This window comes from Papilio xuthus, unplaced genomic scaffold, assembly GCF_000836235.2.
Source record: "Papilio xuthus unplaced genomic scaffold, Pxut_1.1 DF826961.1, whole genome shotgun sequence".
NCBI lineage: Eukaryota > Metazoa > Arthropoda > Insecta > Lepidoptera > Papilionidae > Papilio > Papilio xuthus.
The window spans coordinates 4,801,944-4,829,659 of record NW_013531688.1 but is presented as its reverse complement, the minus strand read 5'-3'; the positions used below and the strand labels follow the sequence as shown (position 1 = coordinate 4,829,659).

The window sequence follows — 27,716 nt, the reverse complement described above, 5'->3', positions numbered from 1 at the left end:
ATTGTTTCCGATATAATCCGAATTAAAAGCCGATTAATCGATAGACAGATAAACAAAAGTAAAAAACATATTTCGTTATAAGCAAAATACATTGTTTTCGAAATATGATTTTTTGACATTACAACTGGCTGTCTACAAAAATTTTGTGTTCTTTGAAAACGGTATTTGTTGATTAAAATTTAAAAAAAGAATTTGAATTATTTACCAATCAAAAGTACAGATACGGATATTGCATTAAGCACAATAATATTAATATGGTCATTAAACAACAAAACAAAGAGACGCAAACCAATTTATTTTCAATGATTAATTTTATTTTTATTAATGACATTACTTTGCGATACAAAAACAATTTACGATCTTAAGATTTTGTGATTTAATTTTGTTTTTTTTTGCAGGACAAATTATTGTAGCGGCATCGGCATTGTACGGTATAACAAGTAAAAAGTATTCTTTATTTAAAATTAAAATGAGATTTAATAGAATTAAATTAAAAAATGAACTAAGGCTTGTTTTGTTCTTCTTTTTATAGATTTATAACAAAAGTATATCAGTTGTGAGTATCTTTGTTTTAGACTTTTATTATTGTAAATATTTTAACTAAATTTTATATTAAATTCCTTACTTATAATATAGTACGTATAAGTAAACAAGAACCGTCCCGAATTCTTCGGCTATTTCGCGTAAATAAAATTTTTACTATTTTAGTTACTTCGATATTTAGTCAATTAGTTTCTTTGCTTTACAGTTTTTAAAAAGGCAGACTGGCACCTCTAAATACTTTTTTTTATAGTTTTAAAATATGCAATGACAGACAATTTACGAACGTTACTTAAAACATCATCCGTGCGTCGTCGCAATGCTGATTTCTACCGACAAATTAACGCCCCGGTCCACGTGTTAACCCTTTTGTGTTATTTTATAGTTTTACGATCGAGTGCCGAGATAAACCTTGTCCGACACTTACGCAACTTAAAGCCGACAAAAGTGAAAATATCCGACAGTAAAAGTTATGCCGATAAGCTATTTTCATCCTTTTATAATGCGCAAGCGCCGTCAGGTAGGCCTAAAGAAAGGGTTAAATTATTTCTTTTGGTTAGAACAATATCTTCTTTTAAATACGTTCATTGTTTCATAAATGTTCTTTTATTTGACACGTATTTTAAAACTTATTATTCTTTAAGAAACAATAAGTATTTTGTTAACAAATTAACAATGATATAACTATTATAGAGGAAGTACATCCTGAATGTGAAGATGTTAACAATATGAAATATAAATATGTAGGTTTATTATAAGAGAAGGAGGAGAACACGCGGCGTGAACACCGAGGTGATTAACGATGCCCATCATCATTATGTTACTATACTTCACCATTCAGAGGCTTGGAGCCTACCCTGAGTTAGGGGTGACTAGGCCATAGTGCGGTTTGATTTCACACATATCTTTGAATTACTACGCAGATATATGCAGGTTACATCACGATGTTTTCCTTCACCGTAAGAACTTCGGATTAATTTATATTTGTAAATCTAAAAACATTGGCACATGACGGTATTCGAGGCCAGGATCTGCATATTACAAGTCAAGTGCTTAACCCCCTAAGCCGCTGACAAGGACATCCATGAAAATGCGTTGCCGGCCTTTATGGAAATGGTATGTTCACTTCTTGAAGTACCCTACGTTGTATTAGTTTGGAAATACTGCCTAAGACATTCCACCTCGTAAATTACACATTACGTATAAATGAAATGTTTTCATGCAGCTTGATGAAATTAATAATCGTATTCATATGATCAAATAGCTTAAAGTAAAATGTTTTTTATTTTAAAATTAGCAGTGTTAATTTAAGTATAGCTTAATAGATTTGTGGATATTAATGCTCGGCAGTTAGTCGTATAAAGAAAACAAAATATTTTTGTAAATACTTAATTTTATTAACTCTGTAACTAACAGATGATATAAGTATCCTATCTAGATTCGAGTAATACGACATTAATATGTATTTATAACTACAAGAATAAATTTAGCAAATTGTTCGTAATTATAACATATAAAGCATTTTGGTAAACGTGCGAATATATATAAAACCATTTAAAAAACTTATTTATATATCGTTTTTTATATATAAATCATAACATTAATTTTTTTAAAATATTAAACGGCAAGTAAAGTAAATAATAATTTAAATATGTCAAATCGGAATGAAATAAAAAAAATCATAAATAGGCGGATCATAAGAAAATTATGACACAGAGTAAATTTTATCTATACCAATTTTGTTAGTAAAGTGCAGTATACTAACAACACTATATATTAGTCCGCACGCTCACCAAATTATGTGTAAGTTTATAAATGCTAAATTGATACTTGCACATAAATATACTTCAATGTAATGTGCAGAAGCGTAGATAGGTACCTATCTTACACCAAACACCATATATTAAATCATTAAATTTATCTTAAACTCTATATATACAAAATTTTATATACTATGCGATGGTCGAGAGAACTATAATTCCATTTCGCCTATCTATATAATTAATTATATTTATATATATATTTTACATATTTATTTTACACAAACAACATTGCACTGATACACGGTCCGTGTGACGACGCCCTTATTTAATGGTATACCAACTCTAAACTCTTTTTAATATCAAATCTATTTATTATTCCAGAAAACTTAAATATCAGTAAGTGTGTTTCACTTTTAAAGTATAAGATAAGTTAAAATTATAAATTATTTTTTTATAAAATTTTATATAGTTAAAGTATTTCAATTTTAATCAATTTATGAAATATCCAGTGTTTATTTATTTTGTGTATTTTTAAGTACATATACGTGTTATAGAATATTTTATGTGCATACGTATTTTTAGTATATGAATTATTGTTTATTTTCCAACAAAAGATTTCAACGCGTTCGATACAAATAAGTTATCACAACATGAAGAGATAAAGCGGCCGATAACCGTATCGTATTGATCGTATTACGGCTGCGATTATGTCACAAATACGCTTTTGTTTAGGTTATTCAGTAAAAAGCTTATCTTCATACAATACAAATTTATACGTAACGTAAAATGGCAATTGGAAAAGTGATATTTCACTGTTAAATAGTTATAAATAGCTGAGATAAAATAAAAAAATTTCATTCAGAATTGGTACACTAACGCATTATTAGAGCGGGCTAAGAAATACACTTTCAGGAGTTGTAGAAAGAGTTTAGGCCTAGCGCGCGCCGCCTGGGGCGCGTCACATCATACACCTATCTACTAAGAGAACTCACAAAACGGACTTTGAAAAAATCATCGCAAATATTTACACAATATCTGTACAACGGCCTGCTTCGGTTGACGTCGTTCCGATATCACAAGAACACAAGTCACGCTCACATTGAGTCCAAAAGTTTGAGATTATCGTAATGTTTCGCCGGTGGACTTACCCCCGGCGCGGCCATAGGGCGGTCGGCGCCTATGCCAGCGGATACTGTCACAAGGGCGGCTGCGCGTGCGCGTGCGCGTGGTGGTGGTACAGCGGAGACTGGTAGTAGTTGTCAGGCGGCGCGTGCCCGTAGCCGTAGTTGACATCGTACATCTTGAGGTCGGACTTAGTATCAGCTCCGGGCAGCAGCCGCGTGATGCTGAAGGGATGTGGCGCAGGCGCGTAGCCCGTCGGCTCCTGCTTCAGCTGCGCATAGTGCTCGAGCGCGAGCGGCGTATGCTCTGGCAGGCACAGCTCGGGCGCTGCGTGTAGCTGCGCTAGCAAGTCGTCGCGCATTTCTTTCTCTTCGCCCGCACCGCCGCCCGCCTTATCATGCCCGTGGTCTCGCTTCTCGTGACCGGAGCTATGGTGTCCGTGCGTGTGCGCCGCCTTCTGGGCCTGTCGGATCGACTCCTTCTTCTCGTCCTTGAATCTCTTTTGTCGCCGCAGGAAGCAGCCGTTCTCGAACATATTGCCGCTGTCGGGGTGCAGCGTCCAGAATGAGCCCTTGCCGGGCTTGTCGGGCGTGCGCGGCACCTTCACGAAGCAGTCGTTGAACGATAACGAGTGTCGGATAGAGTTCTGCCAGCGCTGCTGGTTCTGCCTGTAGAACGGGAACAGGTCCATGATGAACTGGTATATCTCCGATAGGGTGAGCATGCGCGACGGGTTGTTCTGGATGGCCATGGTGATGAGCGATATGTAGGAGTAGGGCGGCTTGGCGTGCGTGTAGGAGCGGCGGTAGGTCTTGTCGTTGCGCGCACGCTGCAGTGCCGAGGTGGGTGAAGCGGCCTCCTGTTCGCGCGGGAGCGCGCCGTAGGGCACCGCGCCGCCGCCGCCCATGCACGAGGCCATGGTGCTGGGCGGCGAGTAGCCAACGCCCGGCGAGGCCATGCAGGAGCCGCCGGCAACCATGTTGTTGGAGTATATGTTGGGATAGGGCTGCGCCGGCATGCAGCCCATGCCGTTCACATACGGGGGCGCGAGGCCCGGCGACAGCGAGGACAGCGCCGCGGACGTCGGCACGTCGCCGTACGATAGCTTCTGCGAGATCATGGCTAGCGCATCACCCGCGCGTGCACGCCGGCCAGGGGCAAACACTCGCACTGATTGAAAGAGTAAATAGAGGACGGGGGCCCGGGCTCCCCTCCACCGCCGCCATGGGCGCTGGGGGCGGAGCTCAGCGGGACCCTCCCCCGTGCGCGCGCAGACGTCCCCCCTACTGTGTCCTCTCCCCCGCCTGCCCCGTCCGCCCCCCTCGTGCCCGGAGCGCACAGCCTCGCGCCGCGCTCCGCCGCTAATAATACCGCATCTCGCAGAGATAAAAATATGGAATAATCGTAAGTGAGTTAGCTGGAATGTGTGCTTGTGTGGAGCTTTGAGTCTCGTTTCTTTGTCGTTACATTCATCTTCCTAATTATATCTTACATTTCATATATGTGTGGTTTTAGAGCTTCTTACAGACATGATACATACCGCTGTAGCTTCACTTTAGTAACGGTGTTACAAAGTTACCATTAAATGAATTAAAACTTGTTACGAGCAGTTGTCAAGCGAATTGTACGATATCGAAACGGCTTTATAATCTTTTATAATCAATGTATAGACTCAATATCAATTGATATCAGATAACAAAAAAGCTTTTCGATTTTTTGTCACTTAACATTTTTTGTTTGTATTTATTAACATATAATGAGAAGAATTTTGTATTAACTAGATTAAGTGAAACTAAATTTTTGTAACATCCGAATTTTCCGCTGCCGACAACGCATACTTATGGATTGAGCCAGAAAACATAATCATACAGTAGAACTTCATAAATGTTTCTTTCTCAATCATTCGCATACAAATAAACTTACAAAATAAATATCATTTACGGTACATAATAGCTGTCGCCCGCGACTCCGTCCATGCGGAGTTATAAAAAACTTAATAAGTAGCCTATGTGTTTTTACGTTCTACATCTAAGACTAATTTCAGCGAGATCCGTTGAGCCGTTCCGGAGATACAAGCAAACATCCATCTATACGTTCGCATTTATAATATTAGCAAGAATGAATTGTTGTTTATAAAATTAGACGAGAACTAAGATAGAACACAATAGGGTCCTTCTAGAAGTGAGCGTATCACCATCTCAAAGGCTGGCAACGCATCTGCGGTTCCTCTGGTATTGCTGATGTCCATGGGCGTCGTTGAACACCTCGGTGTACCCGCTGTTCATTTGCCCCTTCTCTTATAAAAAGAAATTATAACCAACAGTTATTTAATTGTTTATTAGCACGTTATTTAGCATTAAGGAAGCTGCGGATAACGAACTGTCAACAAATAAAATAGCACTTAGTATAATTGCTTCCACTTAGTGTTGTCACAAACATTATGAGTACGTTTTCATTGTCATACAACAACATGTTAAGTAAATTTACATTTAGGAGATATCTGCATGAAAAGCGTAGAACAAGCCTACGTGAGCGCAAACGCGACGGGATGGAGACGACGCGACGGCGAAACGTACGCGACATAACAATTATGTGTGTTATAATTCAAGTTACACTTTTATTGACACATATTGTTATCCCTTACATTCTCTTTGAAAAAACAGAGACAACAAGGTGTAACATAGACAGACTTTTATGAAGTTTGGACAGACTACGCGATACCCTTGCTAGTTAATCTTGATGTTAAGGTAGAGACTAGGTAGAGTCACTAGCATTATGTCACTGGATATTTATTATACAACTCTACAAAACCATATTGTACTTTCTGTTTTTTTATATATATATTAGTGAAAGTATATTTGTATAGTTGCTTCGAAAGTCGAAACAAACAAAAATCTGTAAAAATTTACTGTGGAAACTTTCATCCTCTTTGTAATTTTAATAGCTGCATACAATGCATATGTTGCATCCAAAAACTCTCTATATATACTTAAATTAATATCCTCTCGAATTAATTTGAGGAAAAATAAAATATTTACAAAAATACGTAAATTTATCTTATGTAATGTGCATTCAATATTACAATAACAATCCAATTAAAATACTTAAATCAATTTAATCGAAATAATTAAGGTACTTACTCATTATTAACTTAATCACCAATCGTTTATCCGATGTCGGATGATGTAACAACCATTTTACTTGCTACAGATACGTAGAAATCTATAAGATGGTCTATTAGGACTTTTTACTACAATACAGCGCCGGTGGCTCATAGGTTAAGCACTTGACTTGTAATCTGCAGGATTTGGATTCAAATCCCGTCGTGTACCAATGTATTTCTCGATTGCCGATTTACAAATGTACATTTATCCGAAGCTCTTACGGTAAAGGAAAACAACGTGTACAACCTGCTCCTATCTGCGTAAAAATTTAAAAATATGTGTGAAGTCAACCCGCCCTGGGCCAGCGTTTGACTTTGACCTAGTCACCCCTTACTTAGGAAAGCCTCCTAGTCCCTCAGAGGGGACATAGTGAACGGATGATGATGATTAATATGAAAAAAAGACTCGCTAAGCGAAGAAAAAATAACAAGTAACTTTAAGCACTATCTTGTACTTTAAATATGTCTAAAAACCTCTTATTTCTTTTTATACATATATATTTTGTGCCTTGTATATATTTACTTATATATTCATATGCAAGTTCACGATCCCGCCTCGTAACCCGACACCGGATTCCAGTTAATGGTGTACGCTTGTTCCCCTCCCCGGCACCCCGCAGGCCCCCGCCAGCCCTCGGCGTAACCTGAGATGAACATTGGCTGTATGGAGTGAGTTAATGTATTAGAAATTTCATATGATACTAAGTAGCTCCAATACCCGTACTCTAGAGGGGTAGACAGTGATAAAATCATAGTACTAGGTATAATAACTTTTATGTAACAAATATTTTTCAAAACAAAATTGGCAGATGAAAACATGCATTGGTTCTTTTTTTAAGGAGCCAACTGATAACCAGTGTAGGGCTTGTTTATGCTGTCCATGCATACGCCGAGCTCCTGTTGCCACACTTTTCTTTAATTTTTTTGTGTAAATCTGTGCTATTTATTTCTTCTCTTGTATCTATGTAGTAATGAATGTGTTTAATTCTTTCTTTTTCCTTGAATCATCATCATCATCAGCTCACTATACGTCCCCACCGAGGGGCTCGGAGCCTACCCTAAGTTAAGGGTGATTATGCCATACTCAACCACGCTGGCCAAGTGCGGGTTGGTTGACTTCACACATATCTTTGAATTTCTTCTCAGATATGTGCAGGTTGCATCACGACGTTTTCCTTCACCGTAAGAACGTCGGATAAATGTACATATGTAAATCGGAAATCGAAAAACACATTGGTACATGGCGGGATTCGAACCCAGCACCTGCAGATTACAAGTCATTTGCTTGACCACTGAGCCACCGACGCTCTGAATTTCCTTGAATACAATTTTTTATATATAATTTTTCAGACAAATTTGTGTTACTTTATTACGTCGCCAAATTTGTGAATTCTGTGTTACGTTGACGTTATTAGGTACTGAATCTTTTACGTATTAGCTTTCTATTACTTACTAACCGACGGTTTCTGAAAACAAAACTTCAGTTTAAAACATATCTCTGTTTTGTCAAAGATAATAACTATGGTAATATGGTATGGTAGCTTATAGAAAAAAAATTGCAGGAATATCTTCATAACTGACATATAAAAACTAATCGGTGCCGCTACTGGACGAATATACGTGAGTGATTAGTCGTGTTTATATATCAGTTTAGTATAATGTCTCATGAAAGTTTGAATAATGGAATATCTTCATATTTGTAGCCACAGTGTCTAATCATATGGTGGAGGGTATCAAATTATAAGAAAAGTTACAAAAGTTAATAAAACTTTTAAACAAAAAAGTGTTGGATTTTTTTAGTATTTTCCCCTTGTAGCTATCGATCTATCTATACACTATTGCATTTTCATCGTTGCATTTTGGGACACCCGTATATTGATTCTGAGACACCCACGGTAAGAGCTTTTGTCTAAATATTAATTTGTAAATTTTATCTCATGATATTTCCACGTTACAAAGTCGACGAAACATTATCCCGGAATTACGTTCAAAGAGTCATGGACCATCGAACAGTTGATAGAAATTATCAAAATGTAAACAAACAAATTAAATTAGTCAAACAGTCAGTCCAAATGTCTTCAAATTGTGAACAAACACGCTAATTAATGCGCCCCTATAATCGCTCGCAAACAAATGCGATACGGACCAAGTACTAATGACGTCATTAGTACTAAAGAGATATTAGACCTCTTTGTTCCATATTGTTGTTAACAATTTTGATGCTAGACTACTAATCAAACTTTATTCTAAAAGAGATTTAAAAAGAGAACGAGTAAAGGTGCGCGTCCATTGGCCCGGGTATACGCACCGCACGGATTAAACGGATTTGCTTTGTCTTGATGCGCTGCGGATGATAGATAAATTAAAATCCGTTACAGGTCGTGCGTGCGTTTCGTTCGGCGTGGGCCAATGGACACGTACCTTTAATGTAAAAGATTTAACCTTTTCGAGGCCAGAAGAAATCGGCACAGGCGTGTTCTGTGAGCCAAGCCGAAAAACCGTAAATACTACAAGAACAATAGGGATTGCAGCTGTTATATCGATAACGTGCAAAATATATATATAATCAGTTCATGTATTTTATATTAAGAGACATATACTAAAAAGTTTTAACGCACCAATATTTAAAAAATCGTGTAAATTATAAAACATAGGGATGTTCCTTTTAATCCCGACTTTCATAGCAACAATAGTAAAGGATAAAGATTACGGTCAGTCACAACAAATTATATTATTTCATTGCCGCAGATAAGACAGGTAAAGAAAGGTAAGCCGATAACTTACAATAGACTCACGTAAGACTTTTAACCCCCTGTATAGTACGTCTGTCATTCATAATTTCGTTTTTGTTAGTAACCATTGTTGGAAGATGGAACTAAATATGACGTGAGAATTGTGAATCGTATCGAAAACGTGTCCTTCCTTCCTTATTTAGGAAGTAAGGTGTTGTTAAATGAGATTATTTTTTTTATGCAATATGTATCACGTTGGGTATAAATATTGCTACTATTAGTTCTTGGTAGGCTTTTAGTTTTTAATTATTTTTAGGCTAAGAATTTTTTAAGCCTTCATGGTTTGATAAAAATTCAATATTAAAGTTTATAAATAACTACCGTAATAAATATATATATCAACTAAAGAAGCATATGTAGATTTTTAAATATCTATCCATTTTAAAATAACTTATGAGGTAATTTACAAATTTCATTACTTTTTACTTTACTTATTTAGTTTTTCCAAAATGTTTGTTATTTATTCGAACATCTTCGTGATAAATTACCTTTTAATTTATATAAGAACTATAAATTAGGAGGGACACCACACCTTTATTATAGATGTTTAAAAATAACGTTAAAGAAATCACAATATTATTTCTTTAAAGTAAAAATCAACAAAACAAACAACCTTGTTACTTTCTAAAAACCTCTAACATCAGTACGTGAGAATATAATATCGAACATCGATTGAAGTTCACCGCTATTCTTTATAATTTGCTTTATTTATTAAACGAACAGATAAAATTAGCAATATATTTAGCATAGAGTTTGATTAACATCATGCACGTGGTAAATCATAATTTAAATGTTAATTAACATCTTAAAACGCCGACAAAGGGGATCGAACTGAAATCACTAGCGTACTGCAAAGGTTATTAACGATAGAATACTATCAAGGCCTTTGATATTAAATTATCACGATTTAGGGTCCTTCAAGAAGTGAGTATATCTCTTTAAAGCCCGACAATGCATCTACAGGTCCTCTGGTAAGGCATATTCCTATGGGCATCAATGCCTTTTTTATTAAGGAACCCGTTTGCCCTCTTATCATCATCGTCCTGCCCTTTTCTCTACAGAGGATTGACATAGTATGTACTTCGTACATCTCTAAAATTTGCCTTGTAAAATAAAAAAATTGTCAACTTAAATATTGTGGTCAAAAAACAATGTTTTTTTTCTAGTGAAAATAAACATTTTTTTTCGAGTTACAAGTTAGGATATGAGCACGTTTTAACGTCGCTTAGTCGAAATGTTATTTCATTATCATGTAAAAGGCAAAGGCAACAGGCTCTCAAGTCCAGAGAATTGAGGTGGGGGGACTTTCATCCCGTACCTGTGCCTGCGCCGTACCTGACCTAGGAAAACAAACATGGTGAAGAGATTTTGTTTAGTATGGATAAGCTTATAAGTTTGTATTAAAAGTTGATAGTAATTTTAAACATATTTTAAACAATATGTAAAGTATTAAAAACTTTATTACACTTATTTTTAATCGTGATATATATGTGTAAAAGATGACTACTATTTTTTTGTTTTAAATATATGTAGCTCCACAGGAAGGTTTTAAATGTATTCGAACGTATGAACTACTGAATGGATTTATCTTATCTTGGTTTTGAAATGTTTGGGGAGGTCTAGGGAAGGTTTAAAAGTTGAGAAAAATTAGAATAATTGCCGGGAACTAAGTTTTTTTTTCATTCCACGGAGTCGCGGGCGACAGATAGAACAAAATAACAGTCTTAAACATGTACCCTATATTTTCAACCTTCTAAACAAATACCACATACACGTGTTACATAGTTTATAATAGGACATGTGAAATTCACATGTGTAAAGTCCACGGACTCGTCCTTGGCATATCCATGTTATGGTTGACGTATCTAACGTGTAATATTTTCATATTTTTGGTAGTATTTTTTACGCGACGCGCTAAGTGGCTTGATGCGGACCACCCACTGAGGACTGACAGAAAAACCCGGACGATTTCGAACGTTTTTTTTTTATACAAGATAAAGTAATTTAATTTACCTACATACACTAAATTCAAACTGAGGAAAACACTTATAAAACATACTTAACCTACAACTAAAAGCAGATTTTTTTGCCAGAGATTATAAGATCACGATGCTAGTCGTAATTTTATTTTTGAAAATGCCAAAAAAACTTACATTTCACTCGTTACTTCATTACGTTATTTTTTTTTCATAAAGTCGATAAATTGCCCTAATATTAACTGCATCCATAAAAGCTTTCTATATGGCTAAGCATCGATGTTTAAACGCAATAGCTCTTATCACAATAGAGTTTTTAGACTTTCTCATAGCATTCCACATCGCCCCTCCTATGTGCGCACTTTATAAACAATTAAAGTTATGCCGAGGCTTAGTGCAGGATTCCATGGCACTAACCGTACATCATTTTACTTGTACAGTCAGAGCCTTTCGCGGTGTTCCACTTACAGAAGCATTGTTCCTTGCAATGAGACAAACTTCTTCCTTTCTTACAAGATAGCTAATTTGGTAGCAGTGAGTTGCGCACACGTCGTAATAAGCAAGTCGTTTACCAACCTTATTTTCGTACAGACACTTTTTAAAAGCTGTATCCTATTGGTTATTTGTTTTCCGGGTCGTCGTTTAAATGCTCGCGAACAATTCAAACTGTCGCTTTTAAGGTGGAATACCGCCAGATTCTCCAATAATACAATTACCTAATTGTACTTAACATTTTTGGTACCCACTTCCATCATTTTAACTTGACTGACTTAAATCGCTTTCGAAGTAACTAAACAACAAGAATTACGTCACAAGCTTGTTAAAGCTTATGTTGATTAACTATACGGGAGAGAGTCAAACTTATAGGTTTTAGCCGACTTCAAAAAGTCTAGGTACTATCTTAAACGTAAATAGGTCTAAGTCATCAGGCCGACACTGACTCCGAAATAACAATCGTAAAGTATAGACATATTTCAAGAAAGATGAGAAATTTCTTACTTTCGGTGGTGTTTGTCTATGAAATTATTTTATTACTTTTTAGTGTATTTTGTTTAAGAATGTTTTTTTACGTAATATACTCCTGTATTTCAAAGACTATTAAATAAATTAAAGATTAAAGGAAATGACTATAAAGAGTAATATTGCTTTATTTTATTTCTTGACTTCTTATTAATACTCTGACTTTTTCATATAATTGTTTATGACTAGCTGGTGCCCGCGACGCTGTCCGCGAGAATTTAATAATAAACATAGTTCCCGGCAATAATTCGTTTTTTTTCACCTTTTAAACCTTCCCTAAAGCTCCACGAACATTTCAAGACCAAGATAAGATAAATCCGTTCAGCCGTTTTCGAGTTTTAGCGAGACTAACGAACAGCATTTGATTTTTATATATATAGATTATTTCTTGTTGCATGTAAGCCGTCCTTTAGTTGCCGTTTCCCGTGTATTCTGGTGGCAGTCCGCAGCATAATCCAGGACAAGTGGCCGCCTCGGGGGAATAAAGGGAACTTTATTACCATCGCTTGTTTAATTCCCGTGTATCGGTGGCTTAGGCCGGTGGCAAGTTAAAAGGGCTCCCTCTGTGGGACTCTGAGATTGGAATATTTAGAAGTTGTAATGCGGAATTAATTTGTGATCGCGCCGCAGGCTGGATACGTTAATCCGTTATATTGAGATTTGCGTACCCACGCACTCTGAGTATGAGAAAATAATTTGCACGGATTTGCGATTTGTTTTAAGAGAATACTAGGGTTGTCTTGACTGTTTTGTGTCAGTTGAATTTGACATTGGTAAATTAGTTATAACGACTATGGCGATTTGACTTCAGATCCTATATAATGATTTCGTCTAATCGTGAGTTTCTAAGACCTAAATCAAACCAAACATTTTGTCACCTCTGTTTTATCAAAGATAACGACAGAGTTTTTGGTCTCAGAAATCAAGGGTTAATGTTTCTAGCAATTTGAAAGCAATGCAATGACACTTAATTCGTGTAGGAACATCATCATCATCAGCTCACTATACGTCCCCAACAAGGGGCTCGGAGCCTACCCTAAGTTAAGGGTGACTAGGCCATAGTCAACCACGCTGTGCAAGTGCGGGTTGGTTGACTTCACACATATCTTTGAATTTCTTCTCAGATGTTTCCTTCACCGTAAGAACGTCGGTTAAATGTACATATGTAAATTGAAAAACACATTGGTATATGGTGGGATTTGAACTCAGGATACCTGCATATTACAATTTAAGTGCCTAAACCCATGAGCCACCGACGCTCTAACAACGTGTAGGAACGCTGCTAACAAATTCGTATACCTAAATAGTCTGTAATTTGTACGTACATTGGGAAGTATTCGCGATATGTTTAGACATCAATCATATCCATACAAAGTTTGAGCGCGTCTAGTTAAGCCTCCGGAATGAACGCGAGGGAAGCGGCGGGCGCGGGGGGTGGATGCATCTAATTAAAGGCGGGGGTAAGGGGTCGCGGGGGACGGGTGCCGGGTACCCGGTAGCCGCGCGGGCGCTAAGTGGCTCTCGCAGTAAAACCATCATAAACTTGTGTCTCCCTATAACGTGCACAGCGACACGAAATATGCCCAAATTGTGTGATTTTGAGACCAACATTTCTGTTGAAAATAAATGGCTATCTCCGTTTTGTCAAAAGATAAGACAGGGATGACGATATGTTTAATACATAATTATATAAATGTGTAAAGTCGCTTTTCGTAGGTTAAGAAAAAAATTGTTGAATAAAAGGTTTTTTATTTTACACTTATCTTAAAATTGAAAAGATTCAAAGTTTCATTTTACGTTTTCGTGTTTACGTTTTTATTATGAAAACTTATTTAAGTATTCGAACATAAAACTTTGTAATTTTAACTTAAATAAAATTGCTACAAAATGTAATGTAAAATCATGTGTCAGAGTTGCGTCTGCCTGTACCGGACCACCGGAGCTCAAGTGCTCTCCGTCTATCGACTTGTTATACTCAGATGCTCAGATGCGCGACGCAAACTAAAACTACATGAAAACTATACAATTCAGCTTTGTTTTCCGTCCGTGCGGAATTAAAAAAAAAACTAAGTAGCCTATGTACTCTTCCAATCTATGTTCTACATGTGTGCCAAATTTCATTAAAATCCATTCAGCCGTTCCGGAGATACCTTCAAACATATATTTATCCATCTAAACATTCGCATTTATAATATTAAAAAGAAATAAGATAATGTAACACAAAGTAAAAATAGCCTTGACCTTAGCGACTTTTTAAAGTTGAGCTTTCAAAGGTATGGAAATAGTTACAGCAAACGTCTTCAACCTTAGGTTACATCTTTGGATTGCGGGAAAATTAATTTTACTTTTTCAAACTGTTTTTCAGTCAAAAGTTAACATAACAAATAATCTTAGTAAAGAACAAAAATTCAGTTGTTTTTTAGTGCTGCGTTTGAAGTTTAGAAATCTAACAATACATTTGTATTTGTTTCTTTAAATAAATTTCACACACACTTTTGTATGTAACCATGAAATGTCATCATAAAGTATAGATGTACAGTTTGAATATTAGCTTTATGTTTCGTCAGTGGAAATAAAATATCAAATTGTTTATGTATAATCCACAACCCTTATGTGATAAAGACCTGCCCCAACGGAACAGCGCGTAGGTCCGAGAAGCATACTAATAAATGTTTGCGTAGACAATTAAACGAAGTCGACAAACTCTACGTGGGTGGTCCCAACCCAATCCTCGGGTTTGTTAGGATTCACAGATCCATCTGATGTGATGATTTTTATGTACGTCATAATTGGATGGAATTTTTCGAGTGTTTTTCGAACGACCGAGGGTATGTGTGAATTTGTTTTTGTATCTATCCATTATTTTTTATAAGTACGGATGTGAAAATGGTCAACGAAAGAAAATACTAATTTTCGAAGGCATAATCTTTTAAATTCTTCCGTATTTTACTTTCAGAGAAGGATTGTTTTGAAACTAAATTAAATCTACGATTATTTAACATGATTGAATTTATAGACCATAGTCAAAATTATAAGGAATTCAATTAAATGTAAGTACAAGTACTTGTACTAATTGTAATGAAATAAAATAGATACGCGTGTCGGCGGTCGAGTGCCCTCTATTGGTCACGGATGACCGCGCAGAAAGCGTCGCACGCGTTCCATTTCCCGCGCAATATTTTTACAAACTTTCCTGCAAATTGTAATTTACACTTCAAAATATCAAACTTTACCTTCATGTAAAGAGAATAAGGTCGATTGTCAAATGATTTTTATAAAACAAAATACATTGCTAGCGTTGTAAATAACAAGTACAACGAGTATAAAAAATAACCTCAAAAGGGTCACTATAATTGAACTGAGATTTTGTTTATACTGGGGTCTCAGATAGATAATAGAAGCTTTGTTATAATTCAAGTGCGTACACAATTGTTGTTGGAAATTGTTTACCAATAATAGTAAATTGAAATTCCCACACTGTGATTTAAATTTTCCGCCTGAAAATAAATCTTAGTATAATTAATTATTCAATATTTTTAATTATGACTAGTAACATTTATAACTGCTTTTGTATTTTTGCTGCTATTAATTTTTAACACTGGCAATTCTTTTTGAAATACAAGAAACAAATAAAAAAGATAATGTTCCAATTTCAAATTTCAATGTAATGCAATGAGTGTACAGAATTAAAAAGTCAGTGCACACCTGTCCATCAATTCGTGCGTGATAAGCACATTACATCTCATCCTATACAACCCTCAGCACCCTACCTGGCTTCCCTCCCACTGCGATGCTCCCACGACGCCCTAACATTACAATAATACTTGTAAAAATATAATTATAATCATATGCACACGCCTGGACTTCCGTTGGTGAGCTATTTCATAATTGGAAGGGTAAAATATGGTCACTAATTTGCTAACCATAATTTGAGAAAATTTTAGGATTAATATTAAACATTTTGCTGTGGTTCAATATATAGATCAATAAAATTTCGTAATTTTTACATCTTTAATTTGTGAATTTTATATTTTCATAAAACTTGGTCGAATGTTTACCGCAATTGAGACAATGGCTATTACAAACAGGAATTATCCTAATGTATCTAATGTAATGGTCAACATAGCGTAGACCGATAACTGTCAGTTTGACATCGCTGGCGTTTTTTAATGTTGCCATTATTAATATGTAATTTGTCGGGATGGGCATTGTGATAAGCGTGTTCGGAGGGTGTTTGATTGATTAAATAAGCGTGCGCAGAGCGGATAGGTGATGGTTAAATGCATTTAGAATGATAAGCGATCTTCCAGACGTGTTAGGGAAAGTAATGAACGGTTTTTCATTGCTTTGTAGAGTGTAGGGAGTTATCAATATGGAATGATTAGAAAACAAAGATGTCGGATAGAGATTTGTCGTCTGTACGTTATAAGATTTGCTAGATCTGAGATTTTATAAAATACTCATAAGTAAATTTAAACGCCTTTAAATGTTTTTGGTGTTTCAGTTTAGTCGTACACTATAATTACAGCTAACCATATTATATAGACACTAATATTGAATAGACGAATTTAATAACTATAAAGTTTTTTAGGTCTTCTGCCATAAATAATATGACACTAATGTCGACAAATTATTTGGTATAAAATCTTTTTCAAGTGTGAATTTTTAGTATTTGTGTGCGACTATTGAATCTAAATTTTCACCTCCTCCAACCCTCCCCTTCGCGCACTCACACAGGTGGAACTTAATCAAATTATACAAATTGCAACGTACAATATTCATGGGGATAGGGTTGTTCAATATCGATAAAAAATCGCATACGACAAATAATACTGGCGATTTTGATAATTCAACAACCATATATTAATATAATTTTTTATGTTGTAGTAACAAGCAATAAGGAACAAAATCCTTTTAATATTGAAAATGAAGGAAAGATTTAGAAAGAAAAAATCGTTAAAATGCAAAAGGACGAAATGCGTACGTGTATTTCGTAGAACCAATTCCGTGTAGGCATTGTTCTTTACGAACCGAACCAGACTTTTCATTATACCTAGTAAAAATATCAATACAGTGTAGCTCAAAAACGTCACATAACATCGATAATCGCTGAGTCATCACTAGGGGACAATCGACAAGTGTGATTAATTCATGTACCATAATAAGGTCGAGCTTTTTAGCGTCCGTCGACCGGCTCGCGGCTCGCGACCAACGATTGATTTGTGCCCAATTTGTCGCGCTGCGGTTTACTTGAATATTTGATTGGATTGTCTGGTCATTGCATATGTAATATTAAAAATATAATTGTATAACAGTCTGCTTTTTTGTAGGGTTAAGTGTTCATCACTTGCTAGCTTCGAACACAAGTAACTTACCTTCGTTTTAATATAGCTTCCTTGACTGTGCTGTCTTTGCTACAGTGTTGTATTAATAGCATGCCAATGCTAACAAAAATATCCACAATAAATGTATGAGCTGTAGAAGTTATGTGATTGCTTATGTTGGAAGGCAGAGGAAAAATGGAGAAAGTATCAAGGATGAGATGTTATTTTATGTCAGTTCTATTTAAGTAACCTTTTTCATAGTTTTGAGGGTTTAATTTTTGATATATCAGTGGGTAATTAAGTCGTTACAAATTTATATTGTCATTATAAACATCGTGTACAATTACATTGACCATTGTTCCCACAATGCACCTCAGTAGTTCCCACCCATCACGCAAGATGGCGTCGACACACGACGCGCACGTGGCGGCGCGTGTTGCCGCGCCCTTTGCGCTTTTACTGTTTTTATTGAAAACGCTCAAAAATAATAGAAACAATACGCCGCTGTCCCACTTCAGAATAAATTAGATTCTGCGTGGGGTTAAAGCGTAATTGAACTGATCATTATTAACGCATAAAGGAATTCGTAACGCCAACGATTGCCTGTGCGTTTATGAGTACAAAGACTATTGATTGTAACCTGAGTGACCTAATGCTGTTTTCTATGTGTAGATAAAGTGAAAGCTCAAAGAAGATGGCGGTAGTGTCAAAAATCAGCTGTCATCTGTCAAAATTTGTGTACGTTATTCTCATCTATGGTATATTTAGCGCTACTGTCATTCTTGATCATTCTGACATCTATAGGGGAAAAGAGGCAGTTTTTCCCCCATCAACATTAAACAACTCGGTGCTAATCAAATAATGAATGAGAAATTTAAAAAATAAAACACAATAGACAATTACAATCGTTATACTTTATTAAAAACCCTCTTTACACCATTAATTAAATATCAATCTAATATGAAACAGTATTTGAAGCAATTGCTGCTATAAAATGAGTATTATGTGAAATAAAAAAAATGGCGCCTGAGTACATAACGTTGAATAAATAGAAATATATATTAAATATTATTGTTATAACAAAAATTGTCTGCACCTTTAAATCCTTAATTATGTTAACCTATAAATTCCTACATAAGTGAAAAATTAAGCTAAGATTATGTGTGTAGGCCCAATATCGAGTTATTACAAAACCACTTAAAAAAAACTTCGAATAAAAACATAATTATAGATAGTTATTAGCATGCATTCCACACTCACATTAAGTAAAAATTCCTAAAATAAATGTAAAAAAACTGTAAATCTAAAACGAAATTAGATTGACCTAAAACTGTCCGATTACCCCAAAACTCTTGATAAAATTTAATTCTTGTGGAACGCATACAAGAATGTAATAACCATGGTTATAACAAGGCCATTACTATTAAAACACTAAAGTTAGCAAGTACACACGAAATTACAAATGGCACAAGTTATAATACAAGCGTAACTATTTCTAAACGGGCGGACACGTTACGTATTTAAGGCACCAATTTTTTTAAACCTACAAACAACCTGAGACACATAGAGTAAATTAATCAACAAAGATAGATTTTTCGACGGACGAGCGACCACTTAACTTCGCCATAATAGCGAATTAAGTTTAATTTAGAACCGAGGGGTTAGACAAAGCATTCGCTACGAAGCGATTCCATAAAGAACCTTAAAAATGTATAGAACTGACAATAACTTAACTTAACTTAATATTACTTAACACGTGACTGTCGCGCTTCACTTCCATACTGCTGTTTTAGAAAGAAAGGAATGCGTGAGCTTCACAGGTCTTACTTAGTGAAGGAACATAACAATTTTGTTTACCTTCTAAAACATATCCCACAATATGTGTTTGTGAATTCGGTAGGGAAAAATACACTCGTACATCGTAATAAAAACTGTATTAATTAATTTTCTCTATGTTAAAATTAGGACAATACGCCGCAACGACATGAGTCATGTAGTCTTCCCGAGGCTTTGGTCTTTACTGAACACGATACAAGCATTGTCACCAAAATACAAGATTTTTATAAAACTACTCAGAATATAAATGAAAAATTAAAAATCAGATAAATTAAATTCGAACTTTTTAAAGATTTAATCAAGATAAAAAACCAAGTTGTGCCAAAAAGTCTAAGTTCAAATCTAGGAATTCCAACCTAGGAAAGTTGCTTTAAAAAAAGTTGGCACGGTAACCCCACGTATCTATTACCTAGAGATAACATTGTCTATGGTTACCGCGCTCTCTATGAAACTAAAAGGACAGATTCACTATCAAATGGCGGTTATGCCCGGATAAGTTTTAAGATTTACTTTCTTAAAATGCATAATTTTAATTGCTTAATTTTGTAAGTGTATTCTGAGATATTTATGATATCGAAAAGAAGACGAACAAAACTTAATAGATCAGAAGGCAAACGCTGTAATCAGAAAAGAGAAATAGGTGAGAAGTAGAGTTGAGATGAGATAAATGGAGTTGAGTTGAAAAGGATATCATTAACTTTCTGATTTAGTTATATTAAAAAAGTATGTTTTGCATTTAAATTCTGATTTTCCTAAATATTATTAAGCCTTAATATTATAGTTTATAATTCTAATATTACAATTTGGTATGATAATTAAATTAAATAAATTAGTAAATCAGTCTACACTAAGTGATATCGGTGGTTAGTTTAGGCCAAATGAAAACATTATTTACCATATAAGTGAAAAAAAAAATCTATTTAAAATAGTAAAAGCACCTGTTATAGGAAACATTTAAATATTGATTATTGCAGTGAATGTATTCATCATCAGCTAACTATACGTCCCCATCGAGGGCCTCGGAGCCTACCCTAAGTTAAGGGTGATTAGGCCATAGTCAACCAAGCTAGCCAAATGCGGGTTGACGTCACACATATCTTTGAATTACTTCTCAGATAGCAGGTTGCATCACGATGTTTTCCTTCACCGTAATGTGAGTGTTTTATATTACGAATAAAAAAAATAGAACAAATCTAAAAGACATGACTGTAGGCATTTTTTCGGTATAAATTCGTAAAAATTGTGATGAAAAATCTACAATTTATTTTTTCAATTCTATAAAATATATAACTTAATATTCGTATATCTGATTTGTTTTAATTATTGTATTTTTAAAGGAAATACTTAAAGAAATTAGTAATTTATTTATAACACTAACTACCACACAGAGATCGTCACTAAGGAAGCTTCCTTGTGTATAGATTTGGGCCACACTTTGCCCGCGCATAATTAAAAAATCTAGTAATAAATACAGCCTAAGCTACTCTGTGATATTGTTGCTTTTTATTACAAAAGTATTTCTAAAATCGGTGCAGTATTTTTTCATTTTATTTGTTACATACAAAAATACAAATATTTCCTCTTTATATAAGTATATGGTCGAGGAATCTACACTAAACGTATATTTAAGTGGTTACAAAAAGTGCGGTAGCAGTATAAAAAATTAAAGCCAGATTAAACTTCAAAAGTATTGCAAAACATAACCTCAAAATTTCGACATACGATCAGAATATGACATCATCTGAAGATCTACGATTCACACTTTGTTCGTAAAATAATCAAGGGCAAGTTCTCACTGCAATTGTACTCAGGCATATTGCTATCTCTTTTCTTACCAAGAGAGTGAAAGAGATGGCAATATGTTTCTATTAAGTTTCGGTAAGTGACGAAGAGCGTTCGGAATTTTGATATTAAATCAAATTCGTATACTAAAGTTGACATACAAACGTAATAACAAATCGCTTTGAATTTTATATACATATAAATATATGTATAGAACAAATAGGTCATTTAATTTGTTTTACAATTTAGTATTTTTTTAGGAATAATAATTTTCAAAGAAATTTATTTTAAATTTACTGAACGAAATATCAATCATTATGAACTAACAATTCCAATATAACTTTGAAAATCTAAGGCTTACATAATTTTAAAAGATGTACACAATTCAAATTAAATCCTGATCAAAACCATTCTTAAAAAATAAAAAAAAAATATATCACAATTAAAACCAAATTTTGAAAATTTAAAAAAAAAATACAGTCAAATTTCACCGAATCTCACTTAAAAAAAATCTTATATAAGCATATTAAAGCCCATACACAAAGCTATTAAACAAATATCACATTAAAAAAAAAAAAACAAATCGTGCGAAACAAAACACTAAACGTACAAGACAAAACAACACATAAAGTGAGATGGAAAATATTACATTATTTTATTAAACATAATTCTATCACCAACAAATACAGAAATAATTAAATTTACCCCTAATTCAAAACCAAAACATTGTTAAAAAAAACTGATATAAATTTAAAAAAATGTATGTTAAATTTTCCACAATTTTTATAGTAGTACTAGCTGTCGTCCGCGACTCCATCCGCGAGGATTTAAAAGAAAATTGAATTAGAACATTATATGTTCTTCCATGTTAAAACATCCATCCAACTAAACATTCTCATTTATAATATTAGTAAGATTAAGTACAACAAAAAAAAATTACGAGTGATACAAATTTGTTAGTTGTAACAAAGCTACGGAAAAACCAACAAAAATATAATCCATTAATCATTTATTGTGTGTTCAAAATTTAAAAAAAAAATCACTAATAGATTGAGTTAATATTTAAAAGGATATAAAATATGATATTTAAAAAACCAAACAAGAATATCGAATTATTTTGGGTGGGCGTTTCAACATTACCGATACTTGAAAAAAAAAATAGACAAAAGACAAATCTTATTAGAGTTATCAAATATAACATATTATAAGGTGTCAAAAGCGAATTGGACGAGAATTGTTAAAACCAATAACATAAGCAAAGCGCAACATTCCGACCAACAAATGTATTGGCAAATAACATCGCGCATCAAATATAATCTGCAAATTAAACATCACGACGTCTTTATTTCCTAACGACTGGTTAATACTTAAAATTATATTTAAAAAAAACTTACAAAGATACAAGCACCTTCAAATTAAGTAAATTTTGAGACAACAAAAATCACAAATGTTGCAAAAATGAGCAAATAACCACCGTTAAATTATTCAAACTTTCGTGAGACATTATAATAAACTTATATAAAAAACGGCTAAACACTCACGTATATTCGGGCCGTGAGCTGAGGGCCGCGCCCGCGAAATAATACCAGTCCCACTCACCCTAATGAAGGGCCCCCGATGGGCTCGAAATTAGTCGGTGCCGCCACCGGACGAATATACGTGAGTGTTTAGCCGTTTTTTTATATAAGTTTAAATAACCACCGATTAATTATCTACGTAACAAAATGTTATTGATTACAAATTTTTAAATCTAATACCGTATATATACTTAAACGGATATGTAAACTATGAGATTCGGATTATAGTTAAAAATTGCAACTATTATATGAATTATCTTCCTACTTAATCAAATATCTACATGAAAAAAGATTTAGTCGTATTAAAATCACATTTATAATCAAAGTCAAACACTTTTAAAAATCAAAGTCTCAGAAGGTATTAGGAACCTTCCATATAAATACGCGCTTAGAACATTCTGGAATAAATAGATGTCAACAAGTCCGTAGTCAGCGCGTATAAAATTTGCACAAGTTCCGTTCGCTACAAATCTGTAACAGGTCCGAAGACGACCGTGGAATTGTTGCTCGAGTTGCCGCTCGTTCGGCGAATGCGCGCGTTCGTATCGTGTTCGGATTCGCTGGGGAGCGATTCGGGACCGTTTGTCGACTGGTGGCCGGTGAATTTGGATCGCAGCTGTGTAACTAGACGTTCCAGTCTGGAAGTTAAGCGCTGCTTAGCATTTTATATGAGTAAGGACTACTTCAATTTAGCTAATAAAGCGGACAGTTTGGAATGAGTTTGGATTAGGAAAGTAGTTTGCAAAAGTATAACCCTAATGTGCGCTCTTTGAAAATCAAAAAGGATTTTAAATTAAATTAAAATAGTAAACTAGCAAGCGATCTTAGCCATTGTTATTTATTTTATTAAATTAACGATACAAGAAAGTTTTACCGTGAGTTTCTGATACCAACAGCCCCTATATAACCGGGATATCGGTTTCATTATATTAGAGAAAACAAGGATTGTTAATCGGGGATTTTGATCTCGGAAACCCACAACAAAAATAGCTATATTACTATTAGTAATAAAATAAACACATAACCCCCACGAAGAACACACAAACATTAAAAGCGTATTAATGATAGTTTAGAATTTTAAAAAAATCCGTCAAAAATACTAAATCTAAAGGAACTAAAGGTAAAGAAATAAACGATTTGGTACATTTTTGGTAAGGAGCAAGCAACATAATATAGTCTCACTTGAGAGCATGTTCGTCTGAACTTTGCTTCGCTTTGCGAATGTTCTCGATTTCTTTGCGCAGACGTAGACGTTCAGTCTCCGCATCCTCAACATTGCCGTTGGTTATTCTATTCTCAGATGTATCAGATCTGTGAACAAAAGTTAATTATTTATTACACTAGAAGTTGCCCGCGACTTCACCCGGGTATAATGTAGCTTCACGAAGTGAAAGTATTTTCTAAATCAGATCATTGAGGACTAGAAATTGTCCAGATACCCATATTTATTATATTTCCAACAGGTTAAAATTTACGAAAACATTAACAAAACTTTTATTATCTGTTTTTTGTTTCAGCAAAAATGATTCTACAAATGTTATAGTCAACTAGCTGCGCCCGCGACTCTCAGACCTACTCAATATACTCACAAAATTTCATGAGAATCGGTCAAGCCGTTTCGGAGGAGTATGCGAACGAAAATTGTGACACGAGAATTTTATATATAAGATAAAACCCAATAAACTTACTCGTTGACCCTCAACAGGCGCATGTCTTCCTCGAGCTTGGAGATGCGATCCATCATCCGTCTACTGTCTGCGTCTGCAGCGCGTAGGGCACTCTGTAACAACGTTGTGTACAAACAATACATAACAATTAGCTGATTCAGCTACACCGGAACAAACGCTTTTTTATCTATACCGTATCAGTTTTTTGTAAGCGAGCGCCGGTAATTTGTTGGCAGAAAATAAATACGATATTTTTTGGCTACGAAAAGATGTTTTTTTATTTCTGATTTATCTTTCAAACAGAACCTTAGTGGAGAACGTTTAAGGGTTTTTTGCAATCTGTATATTGTCAGAGACACTTACAAAAACGTTATACTGATAAAATATAGCCAAATCGCACACTATTAATCTAAAAATCCGAAGAATATAGATAGGTACAAGTAATTTTTACTACTTAAAGTAAACATTCAATAAGTAATACTCTTTATCCGCTATGCATTCTTCTTAACCCTGTAAATGCCGTACGAGATGCGTGGGCGTGCACTCAGCATGCCAAGTTTGTCCGGCCAATTAGCGCTCTCGCCGCGAGCGGTGCCCGTAATAAGTTAATTGAGGTGCAAAAACATATCCCGCCGAGTCGCTTAGCACTATCTCCTTAATGCCCCACCAAACGCGCTAAATGCACCACCAACTACCATCTAACTAAATACCGGTATAGCTTCGCTTTAACGAAACGCTTAAGTAGATTATTGGGATTATGTTTGTATGATTTGTTAGTGGCTAAATGGGTTTCGATAGCACGGGAAAGGTTAAGTGAAGTTAGCCCTTAAAATTTTAGGCAAGGAAAATATAGATACTGAAAAAATCGATATTTGTTTCGGCGTTAATATTGCTTTTAAATTTGAGTTTACAGAGGAGAAAAATGTGGACAGTAACCGTGACTTAGTAGAAATCTGCCATAAAATAATTTGTAGTCAAGTTACATTGGACATGTCCCTAAAGTGAAATCTTAACCCTACGAACATGTCTGTATGTCTGTGGTGGTGCAATGGAGGTAAACACGCGCCGGAACAAACAAAATTAGCAGCTTCGCCTACTCAAGTGTTAGCTTTGTCAATACTTCTCTTGACGATATTGTTGCTAATTTCAAGTATTTTAAGAATGTGCATGTTTATTAATACTTACAATTGTATATTACTGTTCCTTATTTTAAGAAAAGTTGATGCAATTTTAGGATATGGAAGAGACGAACAATTTTATGTTTATTTTCTCTCTACTGATGTGTCACTGCAACTGTTATTTAGCAATTAACAATGTGGTTGGTAGTACATAACTTCAAAACAGGTTATTATATCTAGATGACATTTGGAACAAAGATAGATAACGTTCTGGAATAGCCTACCAACGACTCCAAGTGGTGGAAGTCATTAGTGACATCTATTAGAGGTTAATTTTATTGGAACAGAATTGTCCTTTTAGGTACTTAGTGCATTAACCGTTGTTCAATTGTATGTACAATAATTGTTTTGAATACAAAGTATATTCAGTGTTTCAGAAGGCATGTGACACGTCGATGTCGAGGCAGGATTATAAAATCACCACGAGAGAACAGAGCGCACGGCTGGCGAGCGCACGCATCGATTGTACGCGAGGGCATTCGACTGGACTGATGGGACTGTATCACACCGTAGCGTAAGAAAAAAATCATTTTCATTTTATAAAATTTATAATATAAAAAACTGGGAACCACAGTGAGTTGAAAATTGTGGATTCTTTAGCTACATAAATCCCTTAGTTGCTGTGTTAGATCTTAAAATGTACCTTATAACATCGACTACTATAATTTGATAAATATACATCTAGATACTACGACAGATTATAATCGCAATCTATACCCACGATTAGCATTCATTTTAAAATATTATTCAAATCCAAAATAAGCTTCGGTGTGACAATAGGTTTGAATAACTCGGGTATTTTGTAGTCTTTAGTCCCCACATCGGAGCATTTGAAATATGAACGGGGTGCGTGCGGGGCGCGGCGGGGCGGTGAGGGGCGGGGTGCTGGGCAAATATTGGCAGATGTAAGTGGATGGCTGCAGCGTGGCGCCACCCTAGCCGTGACGTCACCACCTACCTCTTCGATATACCGACTCGTAAACGAATATTCCAAATCGTGCACCGGTACGTTTAAAAGTCAAACATCTGAGTATGTTTCGAGTGCAGTGAATGTTGTATTGATATATTGTCATCCCGCATATTCTTTTTGAAAAAAGTGAGATAACAATATGTTTCATTACAAATGTCTCGTCAGTCGAAACTCACAGTAAGAGAGAAATGAAAAACTTATACGTTTATATCGAGTTTGACTCGAAACTATCGTATAACATAAATATTACAGCTTTGTTAATACTAAAGTTGCTTAGAGAAAGGAAATGTATTTAGGAATTGCTTTCCTTATCATTTATCAACGAAATTCAATAAAAAATGTATAAATTTAATACGATTTGGAGAACCATCGGATTACACATTACCTATAGGTCATATCAATATGAAGAAATCTCAACAACTATATTTAAATTAGCTGTCGCCCGCGACTTCGTCTGCGTGGGGTTATAAAATAGATGTTGGCCGATTTTCAGACCTACTCAATATGCTCACAAAATTTCATGAGAATCGGTCAAACCGTTTCAGAGGAGTATGGGAACGAAAAATGTGACACGAGTATTTACATATAAGATGATAAACATCTCACGATTTTTATATCAATAATTTTAACTAATCTAATAAAGACTGTTAACATATTCACTCATGTCCCAAAATAATATAGCTGTTTAAAATCTAGACTAATATTATAAAGCGGAAGAGTTTGTTTGTTTGTACGCGCTAATCTCAGGAACTACTGGTCCGATTTGAAAAATTATTTTTTTGTTGGATAGTCCATTTATACAGAAAGGCTTTAGGTTATATAACATTACACTAGTTTTACATTACAATAGTTTTTTTTAATTCCGCGCGGACGGAGTTGCAGGCGACAGCTAGTGTAATATAACAGTCGAACTAGATAAGCTAGAAACCTCTATGAGGGAGAAACTCGGATTACGGAAAACCTTTATAAGCGAGAAAAATTATACGGACTCATTGGATTTATTTCA

General features: G+C 35.0%; 2 protein-coding genes across 2 annotated transcripts in view; both read right to left on the bottom strand.

Annotated features, from left to right (window-relative positions):
- Nucleotides 1-2,837: 2,837 nt before the first annotated feature.
- Nucleotides 2,838-4,619, bottom strand: fkh (fork head box protein). The gene has a single exon (XM_013315088.1). The coding sequence runs from the start codon at nucleotides 4,543-4,545 to the stop codon at nucleotides 3,499-3,501; it is 1,047 nt and encodes a 348-aa protein (XP_013170542.1). The 5' UTR covers nucleotides 4,546-4,619; the 3' UTR covers nucleotides 2,838-3,498.
- Nucleotides 4,620-22,946: 18,327 nt separating this feature from the next.
- Nucleotides 22,947-27,716, bottom strand: part of LOC106120250 (uncharacterized) — a 15,079-nt gene continuing 10,309 nt past the window's right edge. The window contains exons 5-7 of the mRNA XM_013315545.1: nucleotides 24,584-24,675; nucleotides 24,078-24,206; nucleotides 22,947-23,533 (exon numbers count right to left, since the gene is read on the bottom strand). Of these exons, the coding sequence (XP_013170999.1) occupies nucleotides 23,359-23,533; nucleotides 24,078-24,206; nucleotides 24,584-24,675 (396 nt within the window). The 3' untranslated portion in view covers nucleotides 22,947-23,358. The remainder of the gene's footprint in view (nucleotides 23,534-24,077; nucleotides 24,207-24,583; nucleotides 24,676-27,716) is intronic.

Bases quoted from the DNA above. Each gene is read 5' to 3' on its own strand.
- fkh (XM_013315088.1), bottom strand. From the start codon at position 4,545: ATGATCTCGCAGAAGCTATCGTACGGCGACGTGCCGACGTCCGCGGCG.